At 30.7% G+C, this 27,879-nt stretch overlaps 1 protein-coding gene across 3 annotated transcripts in view; it reads right to left on the bottom strand.

Moving 5' to 3' along the window:
* LOC112595137 (homeobox protein homothorax) overlaps positions 1–27,879 on the bottom strand; it is a 97,927-nt gene that overhangs the window by 25,542 nt on the left and 44,506 nt on the right. For 2 of the 3 annotated variants that reach the window (XM_025340230.1, XM_025340233.1), the window contains exons 8-11: positions 27,188–27,193; positions 17,863–17,994; positions 12,000–12,151; positions 1,082–1,158 (exon numbers count right to left, since the gene is read on the bottom strand). In XM_025340230.1, the coding sequence (XP_025196015.1) occupies positions 1,082–1,158; positions 12,000–12,151; positions 17,863–17,994; positions 27,188–27,193 (367 nt within the window). The remainder of the gene's footprint in view (positions 1–1,081; positions 1,159–11,999; positions 12,152–17,862; positions 17,995–27,187; positions 27,194–27,879) is intronic. The other variant, XM_025340232.1, reaches the window with a different exon arrangement.

Genomic DNA, 27,879 nt, shown 5'->3' with positions numbered 1-27,879 from the left:
TATCGGAGTTCACGGCGTCGCGCGTTAATAACAAACGTAGAAAACGATAACTATTGAGTATTATTGCGGTTTTCGTGAAAACTATTTTTAATGTCTTAATATACCTATAACCATATATGTAATTTATTTTTATTTTTATTATGTATGTTATTGTAATCATAGAATTGTGTATAATTTGTAAAATTCCAAAAAGGCCCTAACCCGTTTATCATTATAAAATAAAATAAAAATATTATTCCGATGTACAATATTGATAAATATGTATATCAAAATTAACGATACGGAGTATTATTTCCAAAAGAATTATGTCATTAGGTTAATGGTTTTTGATACAACACATGCTCGTAACTCGTACTCATTGCAGTGAAAGCCCATCACAATAAACAGAGTTGCAATCATTATATCCACTCGTACCAGCCGCGGTGGTACACTGCAAGTACACATTTTCATAATAATATATGCATTTTACAGTGGTTATTAAACCTCTCTCTCTCTCTCTGTAGGTAGGTACCTACGTAAAATATATTATTATAATGTAACCAGTGCAGGGTAAAACGTCTGCGTTTCTTTTGTTATGGTGTCGAATATAAAATACGTGAAAGGTATGCGTCCGAAATGACTAAACTCTATATACGCGTTTATGTACGTTTTGATACTCTTAGGCATAGCTTTAGATAATATGTATAGTACGGACAAGAGAATTGGAATAGAAGAGCAGTTGTTCTTTTTTTTTTCTTAAGTGAATGATGATTCAGCGTTTTGTTAATACATACTCAGATTAGAGGGTCTTTCGTAATTACAGGTTGATGGTGGATTGGCGTTTTAAAACCATTAAGGACACACACACACACACAGACACACATACACATAAACGCGCACGCGAGAACATCAGGCTTATCTGTGTGTAACGTAATATAATATAATATATAATACACACACGTGTATGCGCGTAAAATAGACAATGATGAGACGACGTCGAAATCAAGTTATAAAAACAAAACACAAATTGTATCGTAATGGTTTTTGAAGTATGCCACATTAATATATATTAACAGCGATCGAAAAGATAATGTCGACTTACCAATTGTTGACTTGAAGTATAGTCAGACCGGTGTCTTGAGCAAGTTGTTTTTTCTGATCTTCTGATGGGTAAGGATGCTGGAAAAAAAAATATTAAGTTATTCGATAACGGTATATATAATGAAATCCTTTCTATAAAAACATCTGACATATACCCATACACAGAACACATTTCAACGCTGTACCTATGTCTACATTATATCCATGTACAGTTAGCCTAAACTGTTTAAAAAATCGGTTTGTGTTTGCGTGCGATTTCTTTAAAAACGATATAGTTAATATTATTATACTTGTGGAGTTCAATGGTAATTATTTAATGATACGTCAAACCTTTTTTTTTTTTTTGTATAAAATATAATAGTATTATAACTGTGTTTAAATAAGCTCAGACACGATGACGTTTCGAACCAAATTATATATATAAAGAAAAAAACTGTTTGCAATTGGATCCGGAGGCGTTTTAAGCCGCCCACTTTTGACAAGTGACTTCGAGGTAGAGGATATGTTATTTGTTGTATAATGATGCGTTGTCGAGGTCGCGTGCTCTATACGACATCTCCATTATTCTTGAAAACATCACGTACAATAATAGGAAGGGAAAAATCAGTAATATCAACGCCTCTTTGTAAAATGTATAGCGTTGCCATTTCCGTTGCATCGTCATATCGATGTTCGCGAGAATTATTCTCGACTTTGTAGGCGTATCCCATGGTATACAGAACCATTAACGCCCAAACGGCACGTGACATCCAATATATCAAACGTAACGCGTGTACAGTTATGAGTGAATTATTTTTAGAACAAAAATGTATAACGAGATCGCACGCAGTCAATTCCGTTGAGACAATTATTAATATTTTATTATTGTTATTACTATTATTATTATTATGTCTACACTACTACGGTGAGTGATTTTGGTGCAAGCAAATTTTTATTTAGATATTGATATATTGAATTACTAAATAAAACTCGTATGATGTTATTATATTTTATGTATCATAAAGGGCGTACGTTCACATATAGAAGGTAGGTATTCCGCAATAAAATCACAATATGATATTATGCCAGGAATGAATTTTCTATCATTTTCATAAGGTGATGTATACCCTCTTTTTGTCGGTAGACGAGACCAATAACGATCGAGAAAGAGGTTTTTTATCCCCTTAGCTCGTTGTAAAAGCAATAAAAGCATTAAAGCATTGCCTATACAGACCGATGGGAATATTGGTTCTCCTCTTTTCACATATTTCCCTATTGGTAAGAAAATATATATACAAGAGTATAAAAATAGATGGAAGAATGTGCACGAATATTTTACAGTGCGACAGCTCTATATATAATAGTGTAACTCAAAAACTCAAATCTGTGATTCAAATATTCGATCGATAATAACATACAAGGTACCAATATTTCCAACACAACGCACACAAGTAATATAATATTATGGATTTAGAGTTATTCGAAACGTGTAGTTATTTTGCACTGTCACTTGGTAGATGTTAATAAATTAGTTTAACAGAACATTCAAATAATAATTTATTACTAAAAAAAAAACATATATACATTTTTGAATTTATTTTATCATGATATAGATAATTATATAAATGTAATATAACAGTATAAAAATAAGATTTCAAAATCTTAAATATTAAGGTAATATTTATGTAATTAAACTGCAATAAGTTCAACCAAACAGTTAAGAATATTTGCTATTAATTAGATTTTGATATAAAATTATTTATTTAATCCAATATTATATACGGGTGGATAAATAACTAGCGATACATCAATAATATTTTAATACGAATTTAACCTGCACCGAACTGTTGTTTAAACACTGATACGACAAGCGTGCATCTAAATTTAATTCCGAGGGTCATTTACCAAAATAAAAACAGAAGGGGAGAATAGTGTGCATTTGAAACCGCTGATAAAGCACGAAGATTAAACTCCGAAAAATAGGCCTGTGAGCACGTAGTTCCATTTTTAACTGAATCCCAAATATCCACGACGGTCGCTGAATGTTTAATGGAGCCCGATTGAAGCCTCTAGGGGCCCCCGGGGGTGTGTATCCCCCCGCCGTTTTAGGACCTATTACGAATGCCACTTGCATGACCCTTTAAACCAAAGTGAGATAGAGAGAGCGAAAGAGAAACAGAGAAATTGAGAGAGACAACATGACAGTGAAAGCACTGAGATAAACATTTTCCGTTGTATACCCGCGGGAACCCATCGCTTGGCAAAGTTGAAAAGAACAGGTTGATTGCGTGCATAAAACCACCGTGCTTAAATGTGATTGAATCATCAGAATTTTTATTATTATAATTATTATGATAATAATAATAATAATATTATTTAAATAATTAAAACTTAATCTCTTAAATTATACACTGACTTTACTATATAATATACACGTCGTAAATAGATGTCATTTAAAGAAACGTATGTATTATAGCTTTTAGAAATTTAAACGATGAGAAGGGCAAAAATATTTTATGATAGGATAGAAGTCATTTCCTTTAACAACTATAACACACGAGGATTTCCTGAGGAGTATAAACCGCAACGCGCGTTGTAGATGGGCTATTTCGTTCTTCGTTCAGCCAATATAACAAACAACGACAAGGGGTCGGCGGAAAAGAAAAGGGTCTTCGGGGAGTCGTGGTGACTATTTCCTTTCCGGATAAGCGACACAGAAATGGAAAAAAGGTTTTTTTTACTACAATGTAATAGTATAGTGATGTTGCTGCTAGAAGGCAGTTTAGAGGGACGACTCTTAGCGGCCGCATTGATGCGTCGTTGAGTCATTCACATATTCATAGAATCGCCCTTGTCGAGGCAGTTTTCCTAAGCAATTTCCGCACCCCTCTCCGGATTGCTATCTCCTATATATACGCATATTATGCGCACCTCATCACCATTTCGCATGTTATAATAATTCCGGAGTTAACGCACAAATCGGACGAAACCCGTTTTCGCGTGCTTTACATGCATGCCTTTTATTATTATACCATATCGGGTTTAATCTAAATGAATGTATATAGAGTTTTTACACAGCACACGAGAGGGAAAAAGATTTGTATAATAATAACATTATTATTATTATAGACGTGTACGGATTTCCTTTAGGTATAAAAATATATAAAACATGATTCGATTATATTATGTTACGACGGCAGTAACGTACTATCAATTTAAAAGGTAAACAATGATTATTCACCCATTACTTTTTATTTATCTGGTAAATTTATTGTCGTTACGACCGTGTAACAGGAACTCACCGATCAAAACACGGGTTATTACATCAAGGTAAAAGCTGGGATCGTAAAAATCCCATCAAGATGCAATACAGACTATACGGAAAAATCCATCCAAGGCGGATGTATACGCCATAAAATTCAACCCCTGTTTTAACATCGAATCTACGACTACTATAAAGACAACGATTAGGGAATTGTTATTATATGTAGAAACTTTTTTGATTTTACTTTACGTATTTTCAATAGTATTACAGGGTTATAGATCATTAATTTGTATACATTTATCATATAACAATAAGTAAACCATAATTAAAATTATTTAGTTTATAACTAATAGGTATATACTGTATAAATTAAAATATATACGATTCTTAATGAAACTGAAATTATTTTTATATTGCGGGAAACCAATTAACATTACAAACGTGCTGTTCGTAATAAAATACAATTTTTCATTGTATACAACAATCCAGAAAATATAGGTGGCAAGTACCTTTATTATTAAATATATATATAGATATATATATATATAAATGAAACGTGTGAAAACAGGTACTGTAATTCTAGTGTCCTAACGCGTGAACGCGATAAAGAGAAAAACCCTCGGTACTTTGTTTTTTCCCTTCTCTGTCCAGTTAAATTTATGACGCTATAAAACTAATATTGCATCTGGTCGTAAATCTTGACGGGGTTAGCAAGCTTTCCCGTTATATGCACTTCAATGTGATAGACTCGGCATAAACACGCACTAGTTATGTAAGTGTATAATGATACGTCTTTAAATAAACAGAAATTAGATGGCTAATCAAACGTTAACTCCCATTTATAGGCATACCTATAATAATATAAGACATATTTATATATAATTACGTAGGCAGGTATATTTTATTATTATAATATTTAGTCTAGTCATATGTATAGTATGCTTATTAAAATGCAATCATATTCAGTACAAAATCATTCATAAATATTTATGGTTTTAAACGTATAGGAATATTGTAATGGATACTTATATTACACTACGGATACTTATTATGTTATATTAATACATTAACCATAGAAATTTGATGTATATTATTTCATACTACTTCAAAAACTAAAAACTATATAAAAAAAGTTTACTTTATAATTAAAAATGAAACATTAACATTTTTTTAGAAGATTATAAGAATGTTGTACGTAATAATTTGATGTAAAAATATCATCATTAGTCGATACTAAATACTTTTCAAACGATTATGATACTTATTACACTCAAGTGATTAAAAAATGATCATAAGCGAAATATGTACTAACTGCTCTCGAAACGAAATAAAATCAGGAAAAACTCTTCATAATATGGGCAAGGAAAAACACTTAAATACGTGTGTGCTGTAATGTGTTTTTAAGATATATTCCGATATAATTTCCGGAACAAATAAAAATCAAGAAGTTTTTTTCTTGTTTAAATCCACTACCACTAGTCTATTTACTTAACCTAATAACTATTTTTCATTAAAGGTTGATAATTATAATTTTATTGATGTATATAAATGTAATTGTATAAAAGAAAACGAGGTGGTTAATTTATTGATTTAAGTGATACCGAAGTAAGTAATTTCAAGAAAGGTCATTGTATTCTTAAACATATATGTTTAATACACGTTATAACGAGTTATCACAATAAAATGTGGTTACCACGCCATTGTTAAAAACAATCCCAACGGAAAACGTCCTACAATAGCCAATTAGAATAGTGTCAACAGCAAACTGGAAACAAAGCTTAAACAATGGTCATCTTTGATTTTATTTCAAGTAGAAAATCAGCGCATACCTGAATAATATGCAATGTAATAAAAATTTATCGATAAAGAATAGGTTTACACATCAAATAAAAAACCTTATAATACTATTAACCAATCCGAAGATGTCACAGTCAAAACCTAATGCATTGTAAAAACCCTAAACAAATGACCATGGTATATAAAAATGAATAATAATAAAATGGATACAATTACTTATGAGTTATGATGAACATCGGTAATAAATGTGAATTTCGTCCACTTTCATGACTCATGAGACTACTAATAATGATATCACTGATGATTAAACTATTTCTTCCAACGTTTTCATTTTACCATTAATTTTGTACAAAAAATATTCATAGTTTTTGATATTGATGTTTTATTTTTAGTTGTATTTTATCTGCTATAATACATACATGTAGAAAATGTGTTCATAGTTAATATAGATAATTAAAATTTGAAACAAAATCAACAACTAACAATTTATTTCAACTTTCACGAAAGAAAAAATGAAAAATATAACTGTATTACTGTAAAGTATTGGAAATAAATGATTACAGTACAAATAAAACAATTTTAGCCAAAACGTAAAACACTGAAGCGGTGAAGCGGTTGAATGACGCCGACGCTATAACCGTGGTTAAAACAGTTTTCGAATAACGTGTGCGGTGAATGGGAAAGGAACATAGCGAAGCAAAGGGAACGTTGCTAAAGAAAGAAATAGAGTATATTGAAAATTGGAATGAGTATACGGAAAGTATAGGCGTATAGCCGTTAAATTTGTCCAGCAAAAAGGGGATTGAAAGGTTCGATAGGAATTTCAATTCAACCCAAGTGCATTGGACGCCGACAATTCGTCGGGGGCAGCAGCGAAAATGGTTCGGAAAAAGAATAAAAAAAAGCTCTGAAAAAAAGGAAAACTTTAAGACCAGGAGTGGAGAAACTGTGAGCCATTAATCTTGGCAGCCAACAACTGATGTAAACCCATAAATTACTTTCCTCTTTCCCCTTTCACTCTATCACTACCCTGCTCTTTTTAAAGTTACCCCCTCTCTTTATCTCCACCCTCAATAGCGAGATTGAATGTGCGTGGATAAAAGCGTGTATATATATACAACAGAGATATATATATTTATCCAAATACATACAGATATATATATATAAACATTATACATAGAATATAAATATATACACATCCAGAGCATATTTAAATGTGAATTTTGTTCGTTTAACGAAACTAATATACATCCCGAGTGGGTATTCAAAACGTTTGTTCGAAATATAAATTGATAAATTAAAAATATAATTTAATTACATACACTTAGATGAGGTTAGAACTTAATGAAAAAAATGTCAAATCCTAAACTGAAATATTCCATTGCAATAAAGAAAATTTAATTTCCTATCATCGTGTACCTATATAATATATGTGTACAAAAATACATTGAAATACAAGACGATGGTCAACGTTTGCGATATAATATTATACTGTACAAAAATAATATGATGCAGATATTCGTAAGATTTTAACCAAAAATAATACTTTAGTGAATGTGTATCATATAGACATATACACTAATTGTCTATATATACGCACGTATACGGACACATTAGTATGCGCAAACACGCTTTTAACCAATTAGCAATGATGTCGGAAATTATCTGTTTTTGATCACAACTCCACCGCTGGTCACACGTATTACATCGATAAACCGTAATTTATCATTAGATCAAATTTGCATAACACGGCTAGTTAGTTATAAAATTAAGCATTGGAACCATAATCGATGTAACCCGTAATATTTTATGACACATAAAAAAACTGAATTACCAATCACCACACACGTATATTATTATATTAAATACTACACACACGTAATGAATTTATACGAAATACGTTATGAATGTGTTTGATGATGATAATAATAATAAATTACTGTTGTTATTTATTATTATGGTATATCATTAATATTATTTTATAATCGTTAACATAATTATATGTGGTAAATATTATACGCGTGAATAATATATTTACTTTTTTATATTGTTTGAAAGAAGAAATCAATAGAAAGCAGTAAGTACAAATTTTATTAAATTAGTCATCATTATATGTACACGAATTATGATTATTTTATTCGTTTATTTATTTTATGTTGTCTGGTAAATCTTTACTCATAAAAGATAATAAGTCCCCCAGCAAAACATGCTCGTAAAAGAGTAGGTGTATAAATGGGATATGCAAATAAAACATAATAAATTTCATGAACAGTGGTTAAAAAAGCGATTGAAAATAAAATATAAACGAAGAAACTAAACAAAATGTGTTTGGAGAATATTAAAAAAAAATAAATGTTTCAATAACAAATTATTGTTTAATGCGAATGCGTAATTAAAAAAACACGCGAGAAGTTTTTCGATCGTCACATTTTATTCATACAATACAACATACTATTTAATCGCACACACACATACTTATACATAATTCTATATATTGTACTTCTTTAATGTGTAATGTCAATAATGAACGAAACATACAGTTTCAATAGATTTAATTGCCACTAAAGGACCACCTACCATTAATAAATTATGTTTACATATTATACCGTCTCACATCTCGCTCGGATCTAGCTAACGCAATTGATACGGAGAGACGTGAATTAGAGTAATGACAATAATATCCGTCTGGGGGGTCCAATTTCATTTAATTTATAAAAATGAAAGACGCTAACAATGGATGATGGACAAACGCACTTGTACACGCGTTAAAACAATGTAACGATGATACACGTATGCACTACGACTGACATGTATTTAATTCTCGTAATTAAACGGCCCTAAGCGTAATATTGGGATGCACCTATCAGCGTTTATAATATGATAGTCACTACTCGCCAAAGATGCAGCTCACATAAGAATGAAAAAAAAAAATTGCGTTTGTTTTACGTCACAAATCGTTTATTGTACCTACTAAATATTATTTATTATATTATATGCTAGACGTTTTGTACAAAATCCGAAATGTAATTTTACACACGTTCGTATAATATAACGCACAAATACATTGTGAACCATGTAGGTACCTAATAACGAAACATTAAATCGTAATAAATAATGAACTCAATAGGTGCCTGCATAATAAAATAAAGTCTAGGTGCAAATAATAATGGTAACAACGATCTTAAAAACCGTAGGAAAAAGTTCTAGTATCGCCAGAGAGCAAAAAAAAAAAAAAAACACACTAAGAACAAGAAGTCGAAGAATAAAAAAAAATTCAGAATTTTTGTTTCGTTATAACTGTTGATGTTCAATATAGACCACTTAACTCTGTCGGTTATTCAATCAGTCTCCGATACTTTCAGACACTGCAGCACGCCGCTCAGCGTGAAGGAGGAGAACTCATTAGACAAGTCCAGACGATTCTATTAACCGCGTTCATTCATGTCGTTCCCATCAAAATATATGTTGTCGACGTGTTTTTCGACATGTCCACCATATATATATGTATATATATATATATATATACAAACCAGCCAACGTTAGTACCGAAATGTAATTCATATTATTATTTATTTTACACGCGGCGCGCGCGTTCGTCGACGAACGCGACATGAAGCGGTTTTACTAGACATAAAAGCGACTACAAACAAAAGTAATGGCGGTAAATCGTATATACAAATAATAACTACATATGTATATGTATATATATATATATGTATATTTATATATATATATTTCTAAGTGAGGTGGAATGGTGGTGATGTTGGAAAGAGAGATATGGTGAGAGAAAGAGAGGTATGTTGGTTGCCGGGACAACGAGGAATTTTAATTATTACGATCAGGCTTAAGGGGGCAAGCATCGCTGGTGCGTCCCATACCCAGTGTTACCAACGGCAACGGGGAATGGTGCCGACCGGTACGGGAAAAAAAGGGGTGGGTACATACATATACGAGTATATATGAGGAAAGAAGGATAAAAATATAACTAATTCCAAATGTCCATTTGAACCCCACAACCATATCCTCGATCGCTAGTTCTCTATCTCTTTCTATATACCGTTCTCGCCATATACATACGTTAGTATATGCATTTATGTGTGTATGCATAAATATACAAAAGTGTATACATAACATCCGCGCATAAATTAAACATAGTTTTTTTTAATTGTGTATAAAGAGTGAAAGAAAACACAGTCGAGTATCAAAATTGTAAAAATTTAATGTATCATATAAAAATTAACTTTTTAGTTTCATATACTAAATTGTAATTCAACGAAATATAATAAAAAAACAACGAATTCAACACAGCAACGGTCTAATAAAATATGGTTATCCATTACGCGTGAATTCGATAAAATTACATTTATATATTTACTTAAATTACAAGAGATTATTTTAACAAAAGTAATACATTAAAATTAATTCAATATTTTTGTGTTTTCAAGAAATCTGTTTAATTCTAAGTAAGTCTATTTTAAATAGAAAAATAACGCGTAAACTTTTATAAATTGATAACAAAAAATATTAAATGTGAATACTATGAAAAACCGCAAACCTAAAAGTGTATATTTCTGTAATGTTAAAAATGTAAGCTAATCTTGAACAACAAAAAGTTTTATACTAAAATAAGAATAAGTATAATATTATTGTTACGTAATTGCCACGGAAATCTCGGTTTTTAGTTTCACGTTGATTCTCTTTCCTTTTCTCTCGTTGATCTCACTCCATCGTTAATAATTATCATTTACCAACCGAAATGGAAGAAATATAAAAAAGCATAAAGGTTTAATAATTTCCCTTGAGTTGGTATAAAATGAAATTTAATACCAAGAGAAAAGCTCGACAGAGTTTTTGCTCCACCCCTCAGAACAAGATGAAGGACGTGAATACATTCCAAGCACCTGGTACTCCACGAAAGCGTCATAGCAGCGGTGGCGGCGGTGGTGGCAATAGGAACGGCTAATTGTTATGCAAAATTTAATTTTAAACGAAAATTTACCTTTTGCACAGTAGGGCCCTTTAATTACCCCTTTTTACGACAAGTATACCGAACGCGGCTGGAGCTACAGTGCACGAAGGAGGGTAGGTACGTCACTGCCACCAGTTATACACAACTCGGGCGTTTTTAATTAGGTCTTGGTACCGACTTGTTTTACTGGAGGAAACTTTCTGCGACAAACATCCGTATCCAAATGGATAAATTACACTGATAGTTTATTCTCCCTTAGAGAACAAAATTAAATTTCAGAAATTCTCTCGCATACCATAATAAAACAAAGAATTCCAAACAACGACAATTCTACTGAAACAACACGTGTCCTATAGAACTTAATACTGGAATTTTAACAACACAGTGAATGTTCCTTGCGTTTAAAATCAGCATTTTATAATACAATGACAGTTTTAAACGTACATACATTTAAATCGGATGCAAGACAATAGACATTATACTGTTACATTAAATATTTATACACCACATAATATCGTATACGTAATATACGTTCTTACGCATTAGTTTGTACATTTGCCAATTAAAGGTTATTAACTGACATAATTTCGAAAACGTGCGTTGAAAATAGTTATTATTTTGTAGGTAATAATAATACAGTTTATTTGTTTCAAAATATTATACGTTATAAATCACTGTGATGAAAACAAAACCAAACCCATGGAAAATGTTTACTTGCATACAAGTTCTAAGTACGATACAGTTATGTAAATTCGTATAATAAACAATAATCATTAAAATAAGTAGACAATAGATAACCAAGTATTTTTAGTAAATAATGTAGTACTTTTAAAATATTTTTCTTGAAACGCATACAAGAAAATTGTGGGATAATATAATAAGTTTAACGATTGAAATAAATTAGCTTACCGTTAGATGCTGAAATAACCACGCTCGAAGTATATTTGTAGCCACTTTTGGGAATATACCTCTTTTCTTTTGGTTCTTTTTTCCACCACTGGGATCATCGTCATCTTCTCCCGTACCATCACCACTACCGACACTGGCATTACTCGCATCACCTATATGTATAAAACAAAACATAACATAACATAACAATTCATTTTATTTTAATAACTATTAAATACGTAATTGATCTATGTTAAAAATGCAATTTTTTTAACTAACTGGGTACACCGATTTTTTTTTTTTACTATAAAATAATATTTTTTATGTCATAAAAGACATACTTAAAATTCGTATATTTAAAAAAAATGCCAAAAGAACTATATTTGTTGACTTTTTTTTTTTTAATTAAAAAAAATGAAAAGAGCCTACGGTTATAAATTCGTCTGTCTGCGTGTGCAATTGGTAATTTTACGGAAGTTAGGGGTCGTAGAGCTTGTAGCCGCCGTCGTTCTCCCACGCCGGCGGCACTGGTGGTGGGTAAATGTGCACCGTCGCTATCAGATTCACTACAGAAGGTGATCAATCACTGCTACCACCCCCTCAATCCCTCTGCATTGCTCTTTCTACTCACTTTACCGACCAGAATACATACACACACTCACACACCGTAAAATATATACAATATACATATATACGTACACTTATACACACACGAGCACAATCAAAACAATATCTCTGCCCATACACTATTCTCCCTTATCGCACTTATCGCATATACATATATATATATATATATACCTTTTACCGTTGCACACACGACATGGTGACGGCGGATAACACTATATACACGACCGATAAGGGACCTCTACCACCCCCACCACTACGTGCATACTCAGCTAGATGCTGCAGCGCATTTCCAAGAGACCGTTTTATTCTAATACCATTTTTCAACAAAAAGCCGAATATTTCTCAGTTGGAACGTTATATATTCTTACAGTAACGAATACAATCCACCATCGGTTTGAACAACGATGACGACGAGAATTACAATATTTTATTGCACGACGATAATAATTTTATTTAAATTCACCAATAACATATATGATATTATACATGTTCGTAAATATGTATATAAAAAAATAAAATCAACAATAACAGAATGCACATTCAGTGCGTTGTTTTAATGTTGACTGTAGATAAAACAGCCACGCTGCACACTACGCCAGATAAGAAATAGTTGGTGGTTGGGGACATAAACATATTATACGGCTGCATATTATATAACATTGAGTGTGTAATGACTCATACACACTAAATAAACAACAGTAGTGGTAGTATAGTGGTGGTGAGGAGTAAAAACTGTTTATCTAATGGGTTTAGGTGTTTGTTTGTATTTGATTGGATTACAATATTATATCCGAGGGACTGACCCCCTAAACACATTAGGAAGGAAGGGTTATCTCTCTCGACCGCGCGTCGTTGTGGCGGACCCGTCGTCCCGTATCATTGTCAGAGTTCAACTTTTGAATTCGTAATTTATTATAAGTTAAGCTGCAGCACTATGCGTGTCCCCTTCCTAATGTGTTTTTGTTGCACGTCAATTAAACATGGGATTTTGGTCATTACGATTTATTTTTATTTTTAAACATTACATTTTTGAATTTCAACTTAAAATTACCTATATACTTTGATAAAATTAAAATTCTAATAAAACAAATTTTTTTTAAATTACTACCTACCATTATACACATTTATAAACAATAATCCATATCGGTACTTTTGTTAGTCACTTTTAATTGTTCTGAATTGAATACGTTAATAATCATTCATTAAATAACGATTAACTCATCTGATATCAAAAGAATTAATAAACAATCAAACATGAATATTTTTTTTTACTAATACCTAACTATACATGCTGATGTTTTATGTTATGGTGATTGGTCAAAGAAAATGGGTGGTGGCATATTAAACGGATAAGAGAAAACGAGTTTATGGACAACGACTTTGAACAAGGCAGCCATTAAAACCAAAAAAGAAAATAACAAGTAATGAAATCAAACTCACTGCACAACTTGGGATTACATACATGCAAACATATAAAATATTAATATAAGTATTATATCACGACCTTTATGAGATTGATGGACTATAATGAGTTTAACTTGTAAATATAGATAAATAAAGACTGCAACCAATGACTAATGGATAAGAAAAAGTTGGATGTAATTTAAAATATTATAAGCTAGTTATACTCCCACTGAATTTGTAAATACATTGTTTAACAATAACGATTATAAGTTATGTAGATATTTTACTATACAAACGGTATAATATAATATTATAATATTATGTAATATCTGAAATAATAATGTTAATAATAATAATAATAATATTCTTAATCGTAGTTTAAGAGAATTTACTAAAGGGTTTAGCATCACATAACATAAGAAAAAAATCTCAACCCCTCAGGTTCATACAAAAAAAAAAAAAAATAAATAAAAATAATAGCGTTAAAAATTACTCGAAAGTCTTATAAACGGAATATTATTGTAATACATCAACGTTAATGTCGAAAGAGAATTAACCACAAAAATATGATGATAATGATGATGATGGTGGCGGTGCCTTCGAGATGAAACAAGTTAAAAAAACAACAACGAAAATAACAGAATGAGAGAGAGAGAAAGAATCTGGCCACCAACACTATAATATGGTTAAGGTCAAAAAATGCCTGCAGACCGACAACGACCCCGACTATAATGGAATATATTATAAACGTGCGACTAAAGAGTTTAATAATTTAATGTAAACCATCTATGGCTATAATAAAAATTAAAGAATGTATTATACATAGGTACGCTACGTCATATATGGATATAAAATAAATCGATATATTTTAATAATAGAATTGAAGCCAATTGTGTAATATTTTTAGAAAAAATATATTTTTAACTTGATTCTTTGCGATTGTTGTTTAAATTTATATCAAATAATAGTTACTTAAAAAAAAAATCGTAAATGTGCGTTACTTCTATTTAGAAAATTAAATAAAATGTATGATAATCGACTACAAATGCACATTATAGGAATATGATGAATAATTTTACTATTAAGCTTGTTTAGACGAGAACAAAAATATCAATCGTTTAAAATATAAGACAGTTTTATTCTTTTTTTGCTCTGCAGATTATAGAACGAGGAAACGTATGATTTATAATGAAATTTTTTCTTTGGAAAATTCTTTATATTAGATAATAAAAATGGCTCAAATGCATAATATAGGGTATAACATGCTTTCTATTTTAAATAATACTCTATATCAGAATATTGAACAATACTCATTACCTACTTTTTACGAATGAAAAAAAATAAGTGCATACGATAAGTAAAATGGTTAATTTGTCATATTTTTTATTCTAGTTTTAAAAAAAATACAATAAAAAAAATTGTAATTAAAATGTTTACCCTCGTATTAATGTATTATAGTATAAGTATAACCTATGCATATAAATAAGTAATTGTTGCAAAATACTATTATTTATAAATTATTAATAAAATAAACCAACAAAAATAACCACATTACAAATAAAATTATATAAGTTTTCAAATTAAATATGATAATTGATAACAAATCTATTCTATTCTATATAATATAGGCCAACCCAAAACATTGGCCTAACCCTACAGCTCTAACCGTGTGAAAAAAATGTCCCTTTTTCGAAAATAAATTTAATATAAGCCCTAACTGAGCTAGCAGTGTTTATTATATATTTTTTCTACAACTTAAGATAACTATGATATTATTTGATATAGTATTATAGTTAACGCAAACCGAAACGAGAATAAGGGGGTGACCAGCGTTCGTTCATTTCCTGGCTGTCACCAACACACCTCCGTTTTACCAGTGGTCCGGTGCGCGTACTACACCTCCATTCCGCATACACAATCACCCTATTCCTACCCTTATTGAATGGTATTATATATATATATATATATATATATATTTATACGTATACTATAATTGAGACCTCCTCACTTTATGGGCTGTTTTTGATATCATCGTCGTCGTTGCCGTTGTCAGCCTGAAAACGGTACGCGCACACCAACCCACGTAGTAGCTGTCACATGCAGCAAGTATAAAGAGAAAATAAGTACAAACGAAAAAAAAGTTCCATCAGTTGCGGTTACAAGTACCGCTAATCGTATTTTCACTTCTTTCTAGCCCTTTACACATATATACATATATATATATATATACCTCAATAGCTAGATATTTTTATGTACATTTATATAATTTGTAATATACTAGTATATTGGACAATAGTTATTTTTGTTTTTTCGACGATGTAGAAACAACAGAATCTACATTCATGCATTCAAAATATTTATAATTACTATCAATATTGCAATGGTATGACGTTAAACTCGTTATTATAATTGATAAATGGATATATTTCAAATAACTAAACATTACATAACAAACCGTAAGAAACCGTAAGAAATAAAATTATATTTTTTTTTAAAAATCAACATATTCTTGGTTCCAATAACGATCAGAATTTTCATTGAATTTTCAAACTTTATATTACTACATTATACCTAATGGTATTTTTTTTTAAATGAGTGTTTCATGTTTCTCTAAGTTCATGTTCAAAGTTTCTACTTATATGTTGATTGGTCAATCAATCTCTTTCGGGATATATGAAGCAACAACAGTAATTGGCTCCTTCGAGACCAGCTGGACCCCACTACCACAAATAGTTATCCCTTAGGGGGTTTATTATCATCGTTATACTGTGTATCTCTTATAGCCACCATCACCATAACCATATTTACACCATTATTAAGATCTCTTATCCAGTTTTAAATAAAAAATAATAATGTAACCCACACGTATTTTAAATAAACTTATGAATATTTTAGGTAGGTACCTATTTATTTATTTATGTACCTATAAAACATAAATAATTTATAAAATACTACTTAACAAGTTTTGAAAATTAAAAATATAAATTAAAATACAAGAAATCTATTCCATAGTTACTATTTTTACAAATCTTAAAATAAAAATAACAAAAGTAATGTAACTCCATTGTGTTCAATATAATTATGTTAAACAATAAGCATTATAAAACGCATAAATACATGATGTACATGGGCTTGAGTATACATTTAATTAACGTTTATATTATTACAATTCATTGTATAGAAATATATTTTTAATAGGTTTCACATTTCATTGCAGATAAAATGTCATCAAAAAATATTTTAATTGATATCTCGCGTGTATCTACACGCACCACGGTTAGCAAATATTTTCAACAAAATGTATGCGGAGTAAAAAGGGCAAGACGCACATTATATTATCGTCGCCGACAACCAAATATATATATATACGTGAGGGAGAGATGGATGGCTGCCTGGTTGACTGCATCGCGGCGCACGGCGCTCGCGCGGTTCAAGTTTTCCATGGCAACGACTACGAACATTGGCAAACCGGGAAATGTTTCCACACTCATACCCGCTCTCGCTCTTTACTCAACCGCCCTTTCCTTCTCTACTTTACATCCTCTATTACCCCTGATACTCTTTGACAGGGGTTTTCCATTTTTTCTTTTTTTATTTAATAAAGGGCACAACAAACCTAAACGTACACGTCAAATGCTCATTTTAGTGGCAATCCTATTGACGGTCAGTAAATACCTTAACTCACAGCCATTTATAAATATAAAAATCCTATCGTTAATAGAGAAAAACGAGGGGCACAATTTTGGTGACTTTGAATAAATTAACCTATTTATATAATTCTGTCATAGGTATATGAAAAACGATTATTAAATTTACCATAAATGTAAATAATTTATATTTAATATGTACTTACACGAGTTGTAATCATTTGGGCTACCGCCAAGGAACACAGATTGATACAGAAGACCACGTTTCGCTGCTTCCGCAGCCGATGCCGCTCGGGCGTCTAGAGGTGGAGGCCAATCTCGCCTTTGACACCATTTACCTAGAAAAATATACACAATAAGATCACGTTAACATTAATATCAGAAAAAGATGTTACGATATTATTACACAAGCAATATTGTATAATATATAAAATAACTTAAAATATATATAAATAGGTACATCAAATATGCCGAATAATAATGTTGAATTAATAGATATTATTAACATGATCATTTAAAAAAAATATACTAAATTTATAATAATAATACAAAATATCACTTAATCTGACTGAATAATATTTTTAATATTCTTTATATGTGTATAACATACATTCGTATAAGTATTTATAAGTATATAGATGTGCCTGTGCCTGTGTGAAGAAAGAATTAAGTCGGACAAGACAACCTATAATTTTAAAACTGGTATTTTAAACGCGTAAAACGTTGAAAAAAATAATATCTGTCATGTCCATTTCGACTGTTACGAGCTGTCGTCCGAAGGGGTATTTATTTGTATTTATGGGAGGAGATTTCGAAAGCGATAATTACGAGTTTGGAAAAAAATCTATTAAAACCACTGCAATCGTATACATTATTTTATACTTACGGTGATAATAAAGAAAATACTATTTTTTATGTACCTTTATTATATATAGGTATATACATTACTACGCGCTCGCGAACGTAATTATCTGTATGTATATACATATTAAATAAATATAAGTATATATATTTTATAAGTGATGATTATTTATTTGTTCCAAATCAATACTATTAATTATAGTTACATAAAAATATATTTACAGTAATATTATGTATATAAGTACATATAGCTATTCATATTTTATATACGTTATCTCTACGGAAAAAATATATGAAAGGGTATCATCGACTAGACACGTATTGAATATCGATACTTATATTATATTAGCTGATAAAATCTAAAAACCTTTTATTTTCACGTGATTTTAATTGAAAAATATTTAAATCGAAACGATCGGCAAAGACTTTTTAGAGCGAAAAAAATCCGGTCACGTCATGACTTTGTATTGCCAGATGTCGTGTATTTCGTTGTATACTGAATACAAAATGTGCCATCACCCGTCATCAAATTTTATATGCACGTGCGTGAACAACACGCCGCTTATTATTCTACAACAAATAAGGCCAAATGTGTTTATTTTGTAATATTTTATCATAGAGAGCGTATAGAACACGAATATACCTATACTTTGCGTACGACCCGGCGACGATGTCCAAAGAGATACGCCGGCCGATACGCGCAATATTTCAAATCTACAAAAAGAATAAAAAATAATTGACCTCAACATATTTTTTTACATTGTATGTAGTGTTTCGTTCTCAAATACCTGCTAAAAATTCAAATAAAAACATATTGGAATTGTGTTCGTAAAACGAGAGAAAAAACGTGTATAAACCATATAGGTAGCATGCAGTACATGCACGTTATACCTATATACCATAGTTGTTAAAGAATAGAATAGAAACGTTCAACATTCCACATGAAACAATATATATAGAAACAACGTTCTAAGTAATATTGATTGAGAAAAATAATTCAACGAAAAATATTTAAATCATTATAAATAACGATGTAATTTAATATTTATCATTGTTATTATTATTACCTTTTGAACGTTTTAAGATTAACATTTTTCAAAATAATATACGTCAAAATTCCCTCTAGGCAGTTACAACAACCTCCGCCGAGTCAACCGCACTTAGATCTCCTCTCAGACTGCATGCAGGTAATCCTACAGCGGTGTCGACCTTCTATATATTTAAAAAAATATATTCCCATAAATCAATTTAGTATTTTTTGGTTACAAAAAAATATGTATACATACGCATTATGTGCGGTTAAATTTTTACAGCGAGACTCTGTCGATTTGAAACGAGTAAAATAATAATAATAATAATAACAAAAACGCTCCAAGCTGTCAGCCGACTAAAGAAAGTGTGTGTGTGTGTGTACTGTATATGTGTATAATGTAGTCAGATGATAGAAGTACTAAAATAATTTTAATAATAATATTATTGTTATCATTATCGTTATTATTATTATTATTATTATTATCATTATTATATTATTATTATATCCCAATGGTACAGTAATGCGCGCACGTTACAATGATTGACAGGTGTTTTATTTTTTAGAGAGAGGAACGAAGAGAAAGACGTGCGCGATACGTCCATGCGTCTCTCACACGCCAATCCACGCACAGAGTACAGAGTCAAGAGGTCAAACTTATACTACAGCTCGAGGAGACGATGAGGAGTGGAATAAGTTCTGACAACGTGCACACGCGAAATAGACGCCCTCGTGACGGCCATGATCACGACGAAGACGACGGAGACGACTATACGCGGTGATGATGATGTTGATCATTATAAAGATGACGGTGTAGTAAAGTTACGGGGCTGGAGCCGGCGCGCGGTGGTAATAAAAATAATAATGATAATAATAATAAGAAAAAGAAGAAACGAAAATAATAATAATAATAATACGAACTAAAATTCATTTTCTAAAACGAGTTCCATTATTTCTCCATGCGACGCATTACATATATTATTATACTATAGTTGTAGTGTATTTAATACGTACAAAGTGTGTATGGCCCTACAGTTTGCATACACGATGGTAATAATCATATACATGTCTACAGTGTGTGGTAGAAGAGTGCGGGACGTCGGTAAGACTAAATAACGTATACATAGTTCACACACTTATCGGACACACTGTATAATGTAAATGTACTATTTGTGTGTACAATATAATAAACGTTTAAAAAACAGTACATGTATAATATATTTTAATGTTTTCATTAAGAAGAATAGAGAACGCGACTGGTCACGAATTTTGGACATTTGAAAACTGTACTTGGCTATCGTCATCGTCTCTTCGTACGCTCCTCATAATACATATTTATTTTATTTTATTTTTTTTTTTTTTTTTGTCCGCATTCATAATAATATATTCTCTGTACAAAACGCTTATGGTATATGTATTATACACAATAAATTGTTATTCACAATATATCTAGTATAATAATATTATGAACGCATTGAAACGAAACTCGCGCGCGCGATACACAAGTCGCCAATTACGAGACGAAAGGCGATTTTTCGATTTTTCTTTTATTGTGCAACCAACAAAAGAGATAAGGTATAAGATAAAATAAAAATAAAAGATAGAAGGCAAGAAAAACACGGCCGCGGTATATTATAAATAGTAAGAAAAACTGTCTCCATTCTCTTTTGCGTATAAATATGTGTGTGGTGTGCCGTGTGCGTATAGCTGCAAAGTAAACTTCTTTAAAAATTACCATACAATAATCGCCGCTGCTGTCGTTGTCGTCGTAAACAGACTTTAACGAATAACATTATCTCACACACGGCGGTAATTACAACACTATATTATTATAAAACGTACCTACTTATATTATAGTATACCTATTATATTGTTCGCACGAGTGACACACTATACGCGACCATCGTGTATATGTTTTTACGTATAATTATTAATAATATAAAAAATGTTAGGTACATTGAAACCTTACAAACGTTGAATATACGCGTTTGCTTTTTACTTATTATATGCAAATATATTATGTACACGTATCGGCGATTTGTATACATGGATGTATTTTTAACTCGTTTAACGACCGTATACTACGATAATTTTAACAATTGTTTGATGAACATATTATTTTATACACTCGAAAAATCAATAGGTACTAAGTTTGAATGCGAAAATAAATTGTCAATTTTAATATTTTATTTCCGGCACTACATCATGCCAGTAAAATATATATAAGACACATTATTATATTATTAATATATTATGTCTTTTTGTTCACAGTTATATCAATGTGAAAATATTATTATATTATATATATAAATATTATCATCATTCATCGCTTTCGTTCCACACAATTTCTTCCTAATTCTTCCTATGGCCTACCGACAATAATCATAATATATCCGGTTTGTAAACTTATATTATTACTTACAAATATATCTTTGTTCGATTAGTGTCTATATTTAATACACAGGTCTCGGTATATATATATATATATATATATATGTATACCCATCTATGTATTATGTGTATACGCGTATTATATATGAAATTCGGCCAAAGCATTACTATAGTACCAACACCACGGATAACCACTGTCGCTGCTGAGTTAAATGAGCCATCACAGCAGACTTTATACATATATATACGCGTTTTCTTAAATTCTATAAAGAAATAAAAATAATTCGTCCATGGTGGTAATCATGGGAATTATGTGGGTATGTGTGTGTCTGTGTTATTTTTATTGTGTCCGTTGCCGGAAGACACCCACCTATTTACTATACAGCCACGACGACGACGTGATTTTCTCTATAGTTTTTCTCATCGCGTCGTGTCCTGTTTTGTCGTGGTAGAATAATCGCGGTATACACATACTTTAACAGCTTCCGGCGTTTTGAATACAATTTTTTCTTTCTGTTTTCATCACGATTGAGGTGGGGATATACATAGTAATGCGCGTATATTTCATATCGAAGACGATGCAAAAATAAATTATATGACGAAAATAATAAACAGCTTACACTGCAGCAGTTCGTTACTCGCAGAAAAATATCAAAATAAACGTTACACAATAGTGGAATTTGCAAAAATTTAACAATCATAACTTTTCTTGGATATATTATATTATTATGTGCTAATAAATTCTCGAGGAAACCTTATGTTACAAAGAGTTTCGTATTACTGCAAGAATACGGTAATAAGGTTTTTTTTATTAAAATCGACCGTTACTCTTATATTTTAAACATACGTAATATATGTTTAGAGTACAATTATTACTCCTCTAAAAAAAATCTTTGATCAACTGTTGATTTCAATTTTTTACGGTAATTTGTGAGGCTATATTATAAAGAAATTATATGATATTTTCTATCTTATTTTAGCCTATATATAGTTGAGTATTTTTGTTTTATTAATTCATAAAACTTTATAAAAAAATATATAGTATCATACTATAAATAAAAATATTTTTAATAAACTGTCAAGAAAGATAAGAAAATGAAGGTTTAATCTGAAAATTTAGTCCCTGTATAAAACTGAAACTGAAGTACTTTGTTTGGCCTATACTGACGTTAATAAGGGATATTAATGTTTTTTGTTTATGCCGCAGCCGGGAATCCACTAACACGATCTCCCAAATTCAATTACAGTTGATGGATTTTTGTTGTAGAACGCATATATTATTAATAGAAAAATATAACATCCAACTAAAAGTAAATGTATTTGGAAACAATATACAAGAAATGAAACAATTAGGTACCTATAAACCACACGAGAAAAAAAAATATATATAAGACAATAATTTAAGAAACTAATTTAAACTAGAAAATAAGTGTACACGCTAAGTCTATAGTACATTTATTATAAGATTTCTGTGATGCTGTTTAAATGAAGTATTTCACAAAACTTCTCGCTTTTCCTAGTATAAAGAAATTATATAAATTAATTTATTTCAAAAGGTTAACCACCCAAAATTGACAGTAATGATATTAATAATAATAACAACTACAACAACAATAATAATTCATAATTTGAGGAAAAATTATATTATGATAATTGGAATGGTTAACAAAACGATGATGATCGTTGCGTGATCGCGAGGTGTACAATTGCTCGGTCAGTTGTATCGTATCCTGTAATTACGTGCATCTCCTCATCATAATGCCGTAATGACATTAATCTTTTGACATGACGACTGCCAAGAGAGAAGGAAACATAGAGCAAAACGACCAACTCCCTGTTGATGGCAGCGATTCGACAAAAATACGTCACGCCATTTATTATGGAGGCGGTGATGGTGAAACCACCAATTACCATTACATGCGGTGATAATAGGTAGTGGTGTAGTGGTGTAATAACTGTAATTGTTTATTTTACAATCGTAATTTCGGGGTACAATGAAATGTGTCGTCGAAAAAAAGACTAGCTGGTAAGCTTGCGTCGTCTCCGCCCTTTATAACTACGTTAGATATATATTATATTGACATTATACCATTCCCCAAGCTAGAAAATATTACCACAATATTGTAGAATAAAGTATATAGTACACTTAATTATTGTTTATTGTATTTCGTTTATTGAAAACCTAATACGAATCTATAAATCGATATTTACAATTAGATTCTTTTAAATTTTATCAAACTATCAGAGTAAAATAGAAGAGAAAAAATAAAAAAGCATTCTTTGCCAGTTTGTTATATTATAATAACGGAAGTAAAATTAATTTGTGATTGCGCCCCGTCACCGCGCCGCCGTACGAGTATCGTGCGTATATCACAATTAAGACCAATCGTTATATAATCAAATATTAATTAAAAAAAAATCGTTATTAATAAAACCGAAACCGATCGTGATTATAGTAATTGAAATAGCCGTTTGCTAATGTTAACACAGCAACCCAAAACATGTCATCGTTTCTGTCTATCAAAGGTCCCCCCCGCTCATATAAATAATAAAAATTATTATTTATTATTATTTATTAGTAATAATATTGCGCTATATAATAATAATATACATCATCGATAAGCGATCTCACGAGTTTTTCCACTTGTAAACAATACTGTGTAGACGTCGTGATATTATATTACTATCCAATGGTTTTTGTCACGCGACTTGGTCACACGGAAAAAAGTCAATACTGTTTTCAGAAATTCCGAAATAATGTTATATTATATTACTATTGTTCCTTTTGAACAAACCTTTTACTCGAGACAACGGTCTAATTATTATATTGGTTCAATTCATCACGTGTACTTACTCGTATATTTTTATTTTTATAGGTGTTGTACAATATTTTTATTGAGTTAACTAGCTGCAATATAGGTATATTGGTGAGAGACTGTATAGTATATATTATGTCGCTACTGTTGGTGTTACGAGAAAAAAAGTATACAGAAAAAGATGGTATCAACGCCTAATAATTATGATTATAATATATTCATTTCAAAATTAATTAAAATTTAATTATCGACAGTGAGTATCATGTAAAAATATGATGATTAAGCAGCGACGATGCGTTATTTTTCCGGTTATAGTGGGCGTATTCTCTCGATAATATTTCTACCTGCGTGGTTTTTAATATTGTTGGTGAAAAAAGAACTGCTATAGGTACGTCTAGGATGCGTCCGCTTTTTTAATGTTATGTTTTATAATGGATTCGTCGTATATACACTACATAATACGAATTAAAATAATCAATGTTTCTGTATTAAATATTCAAAAAAATTCGTTCTTTTATTTAAAAAAATATTTGAATAGCATCTACACAATATCATTAAAAAATATAACGAAACCAATTGGAAGTATGAAGGATAAAAAGATAATCGTTATTATTTTTGATATACTGAATAATAATACTTCGATAAATTACCCTACGCTCGCTTAAACGTGCATTTTTCATAAGACAAAATAGAAAAAAGGCGAAAAAACGAATAACAATCTCACAGAACACATTCGTTCGAGTAACGAAAACGTAGAAATATTTCACCTCGATAAGTTTTTTTTTACTTTTTAATATTTGCCGCGTGTAGACTTTAATTTCAGCTCACGACAATCCCCTTGCCCCGGGGAAATATAATGGTATACATAATATAGACTACTACCACGTAAATGGGTCTTTTTTTTTCCTTTCCATCATCCCTTCTCTAACGTCTTCACACACTTACATACACACAATATTATTGTACATCACATGCATATATATATATATATATATATATATAAACAATATACATATAAAACACATATACACTATATACATATAATATACAATATGTATATATATATATATATACATAAGACTACGGTGCAACGGCGGTCACGAAAACATATAATTCGATAAGTGAAAATATCGACTGGCCCCTGCTCTACTACCACCTCTAACACCGCTGCCCCGGCAAAAGCACTTAGAAAAAGAACAATGAAAAAACATAATCCAATCCATTCGCTTAATAAATTAAAGGGCGCTGACGGTGTTTTTTTTATACTTATAAAAGCCTATACAACGTTGTTTTGGGCGTAATTCGTTTGGATCCATTAATATTATTGTATTCTCTAAAAATATATTATATACATAAATATAAGTAAAATCTATGACACGAAAAATAATTTGTTTTATAAATATTACAGCTTTGATGATTTAAAACAAATCTAAATACGTTTAAAAAATTAACAATGTTAACTTTAAACAATAATTTACTATTATTTAACTCTATGTAAAAAAATAAAAATATAATAAAATTAATTGTTTTATATGTATATATTATACATGTATGTTTATTTTTTTAATAGAATGTATAAAGTCGAGAATAAATTTAATGTGTAGGTAGGTACATCATAATACGTTTAGGCACATCAAATCAAGTACCTAGGTCATAAAAAAAATTACAAACGATTTAAAAACGTCAATTCGTCGAGATAAATAAGCTATAAAACCAGATTGGTCAATAACGATAAACGACAAATACTATACAGAAAGAAAGTTGTGCGCGTATATGACGAGTATTGCAATCAATTTAAGGGCGTGCGAGCAATCCCACTGCAGGAAAAAATAAACCGAAAAAGGGGACTGCCGCACAAGTTGATTGACTTAAACGCAGCTTTGTTCTTTTAACCACGGAACACACAGCGTGTAGTCGAAACGCGGAAAACCACACATTACGTGTATACCTATACGGATAGTACACGCAAAGGTATATAAAATGAATGCATGTGGATTTTTTTCTGTATTTTATTCAACGGGTGAGGTAAAGAAAAAAAAATGCAAAACCGTACTGTTTACGAGAGAAGGAGGAAACGTGACTTGAACAGTCAAGAAGGATTTAATGGAACTTTTCCATTGCGCCGTCGACGATAAAACCCTTGGCTATATTATAAGCACAATATATATATATATATATATGTATATGTATATTTATATATAATGACGATGATGGTGCGCGCGTGCAGCAGAAGACTCGGGCAAATATTCATTTTTCGATCGGAAAAAAAAATCCCAAAATGTATTATGTTATTTGAATATAGATGATGTAATAAAAACATGGTCAGCTATTTTTTGAAGTATCGGACATAAGACGAAGAAAAGTGCGTCGTTTACTTACCACGAAATGCATTATTACTGTAAAAGTGTTTGTAGACTTTACTTGTACACTTACCCAATTCTGAAAACAAAAAAATCTTATTAGTACATTTGTTTTGGATATACGCGGTATTTTTTTTAATCATTAATAAATTATTCGAAAGTAATCAATTTTAATTATTAAAAAAAAAAAAAATAAGAAATAATTTTCGTTTTTTCCCTCTAAAGTAGCACTAGCAGTAAGTATATATATATATATATATATATATATATTATGAGATCTACAATACTATATGTACAGTGTAAGTAGTTGAAATGTAGGCGTGGTTATGGCCATGACGTAAGATAACAATCGCACTTGTTTCCACCATAGGACCACCGCGTTTTGTTCTATGTCTATATAATGATGGGCGTTGTTGTTTAACGCTATAGGTACAACATAATTATTACCGTTATATTTTTGTATATATAGTCGATATTCGTATGCATTTGTGTTGTCGGCTGCATTATACATAAATCGTCACCACGTACGGCAATATGAATATAAGCCATAACGACAACAACCACAATCGAAACTCGAATCCTACGTAAGTACCTACTCGGGCTAAACACACGCGCATATATAAGTATAAACTTGAAATCGACAAGTGTACATATGTATCTCGAAAGATATGTAACAACAATTTGACCCTTGCACCGCTTCGGACGGTTATATTGAGCGACGAGAAGAGCGCCTGTCAACGTCGGAATATCGACATGCCAGTACCG

This window comes from Melanaphis sacchari, unplaced genomic scaffold (genome assembly GCF_002803265.2).
Source record: "Melanaphis sacchari strain LSU unplaced genomic scaffold, SCAv2.0 Contig25_pilon_pilon, whole genome shotgun sequence".
Lineage (NCBI taxonomy): Eukaryota > Metazoa > Arthropoda > Insecta > Hemiptera > Aphididae > Melanaphis > Melanaphis sacchari.
Note: the sequence above shows the minus strand (reverse complement) of the source record. Positions and strands in the feature narration are given on the sequence as shown.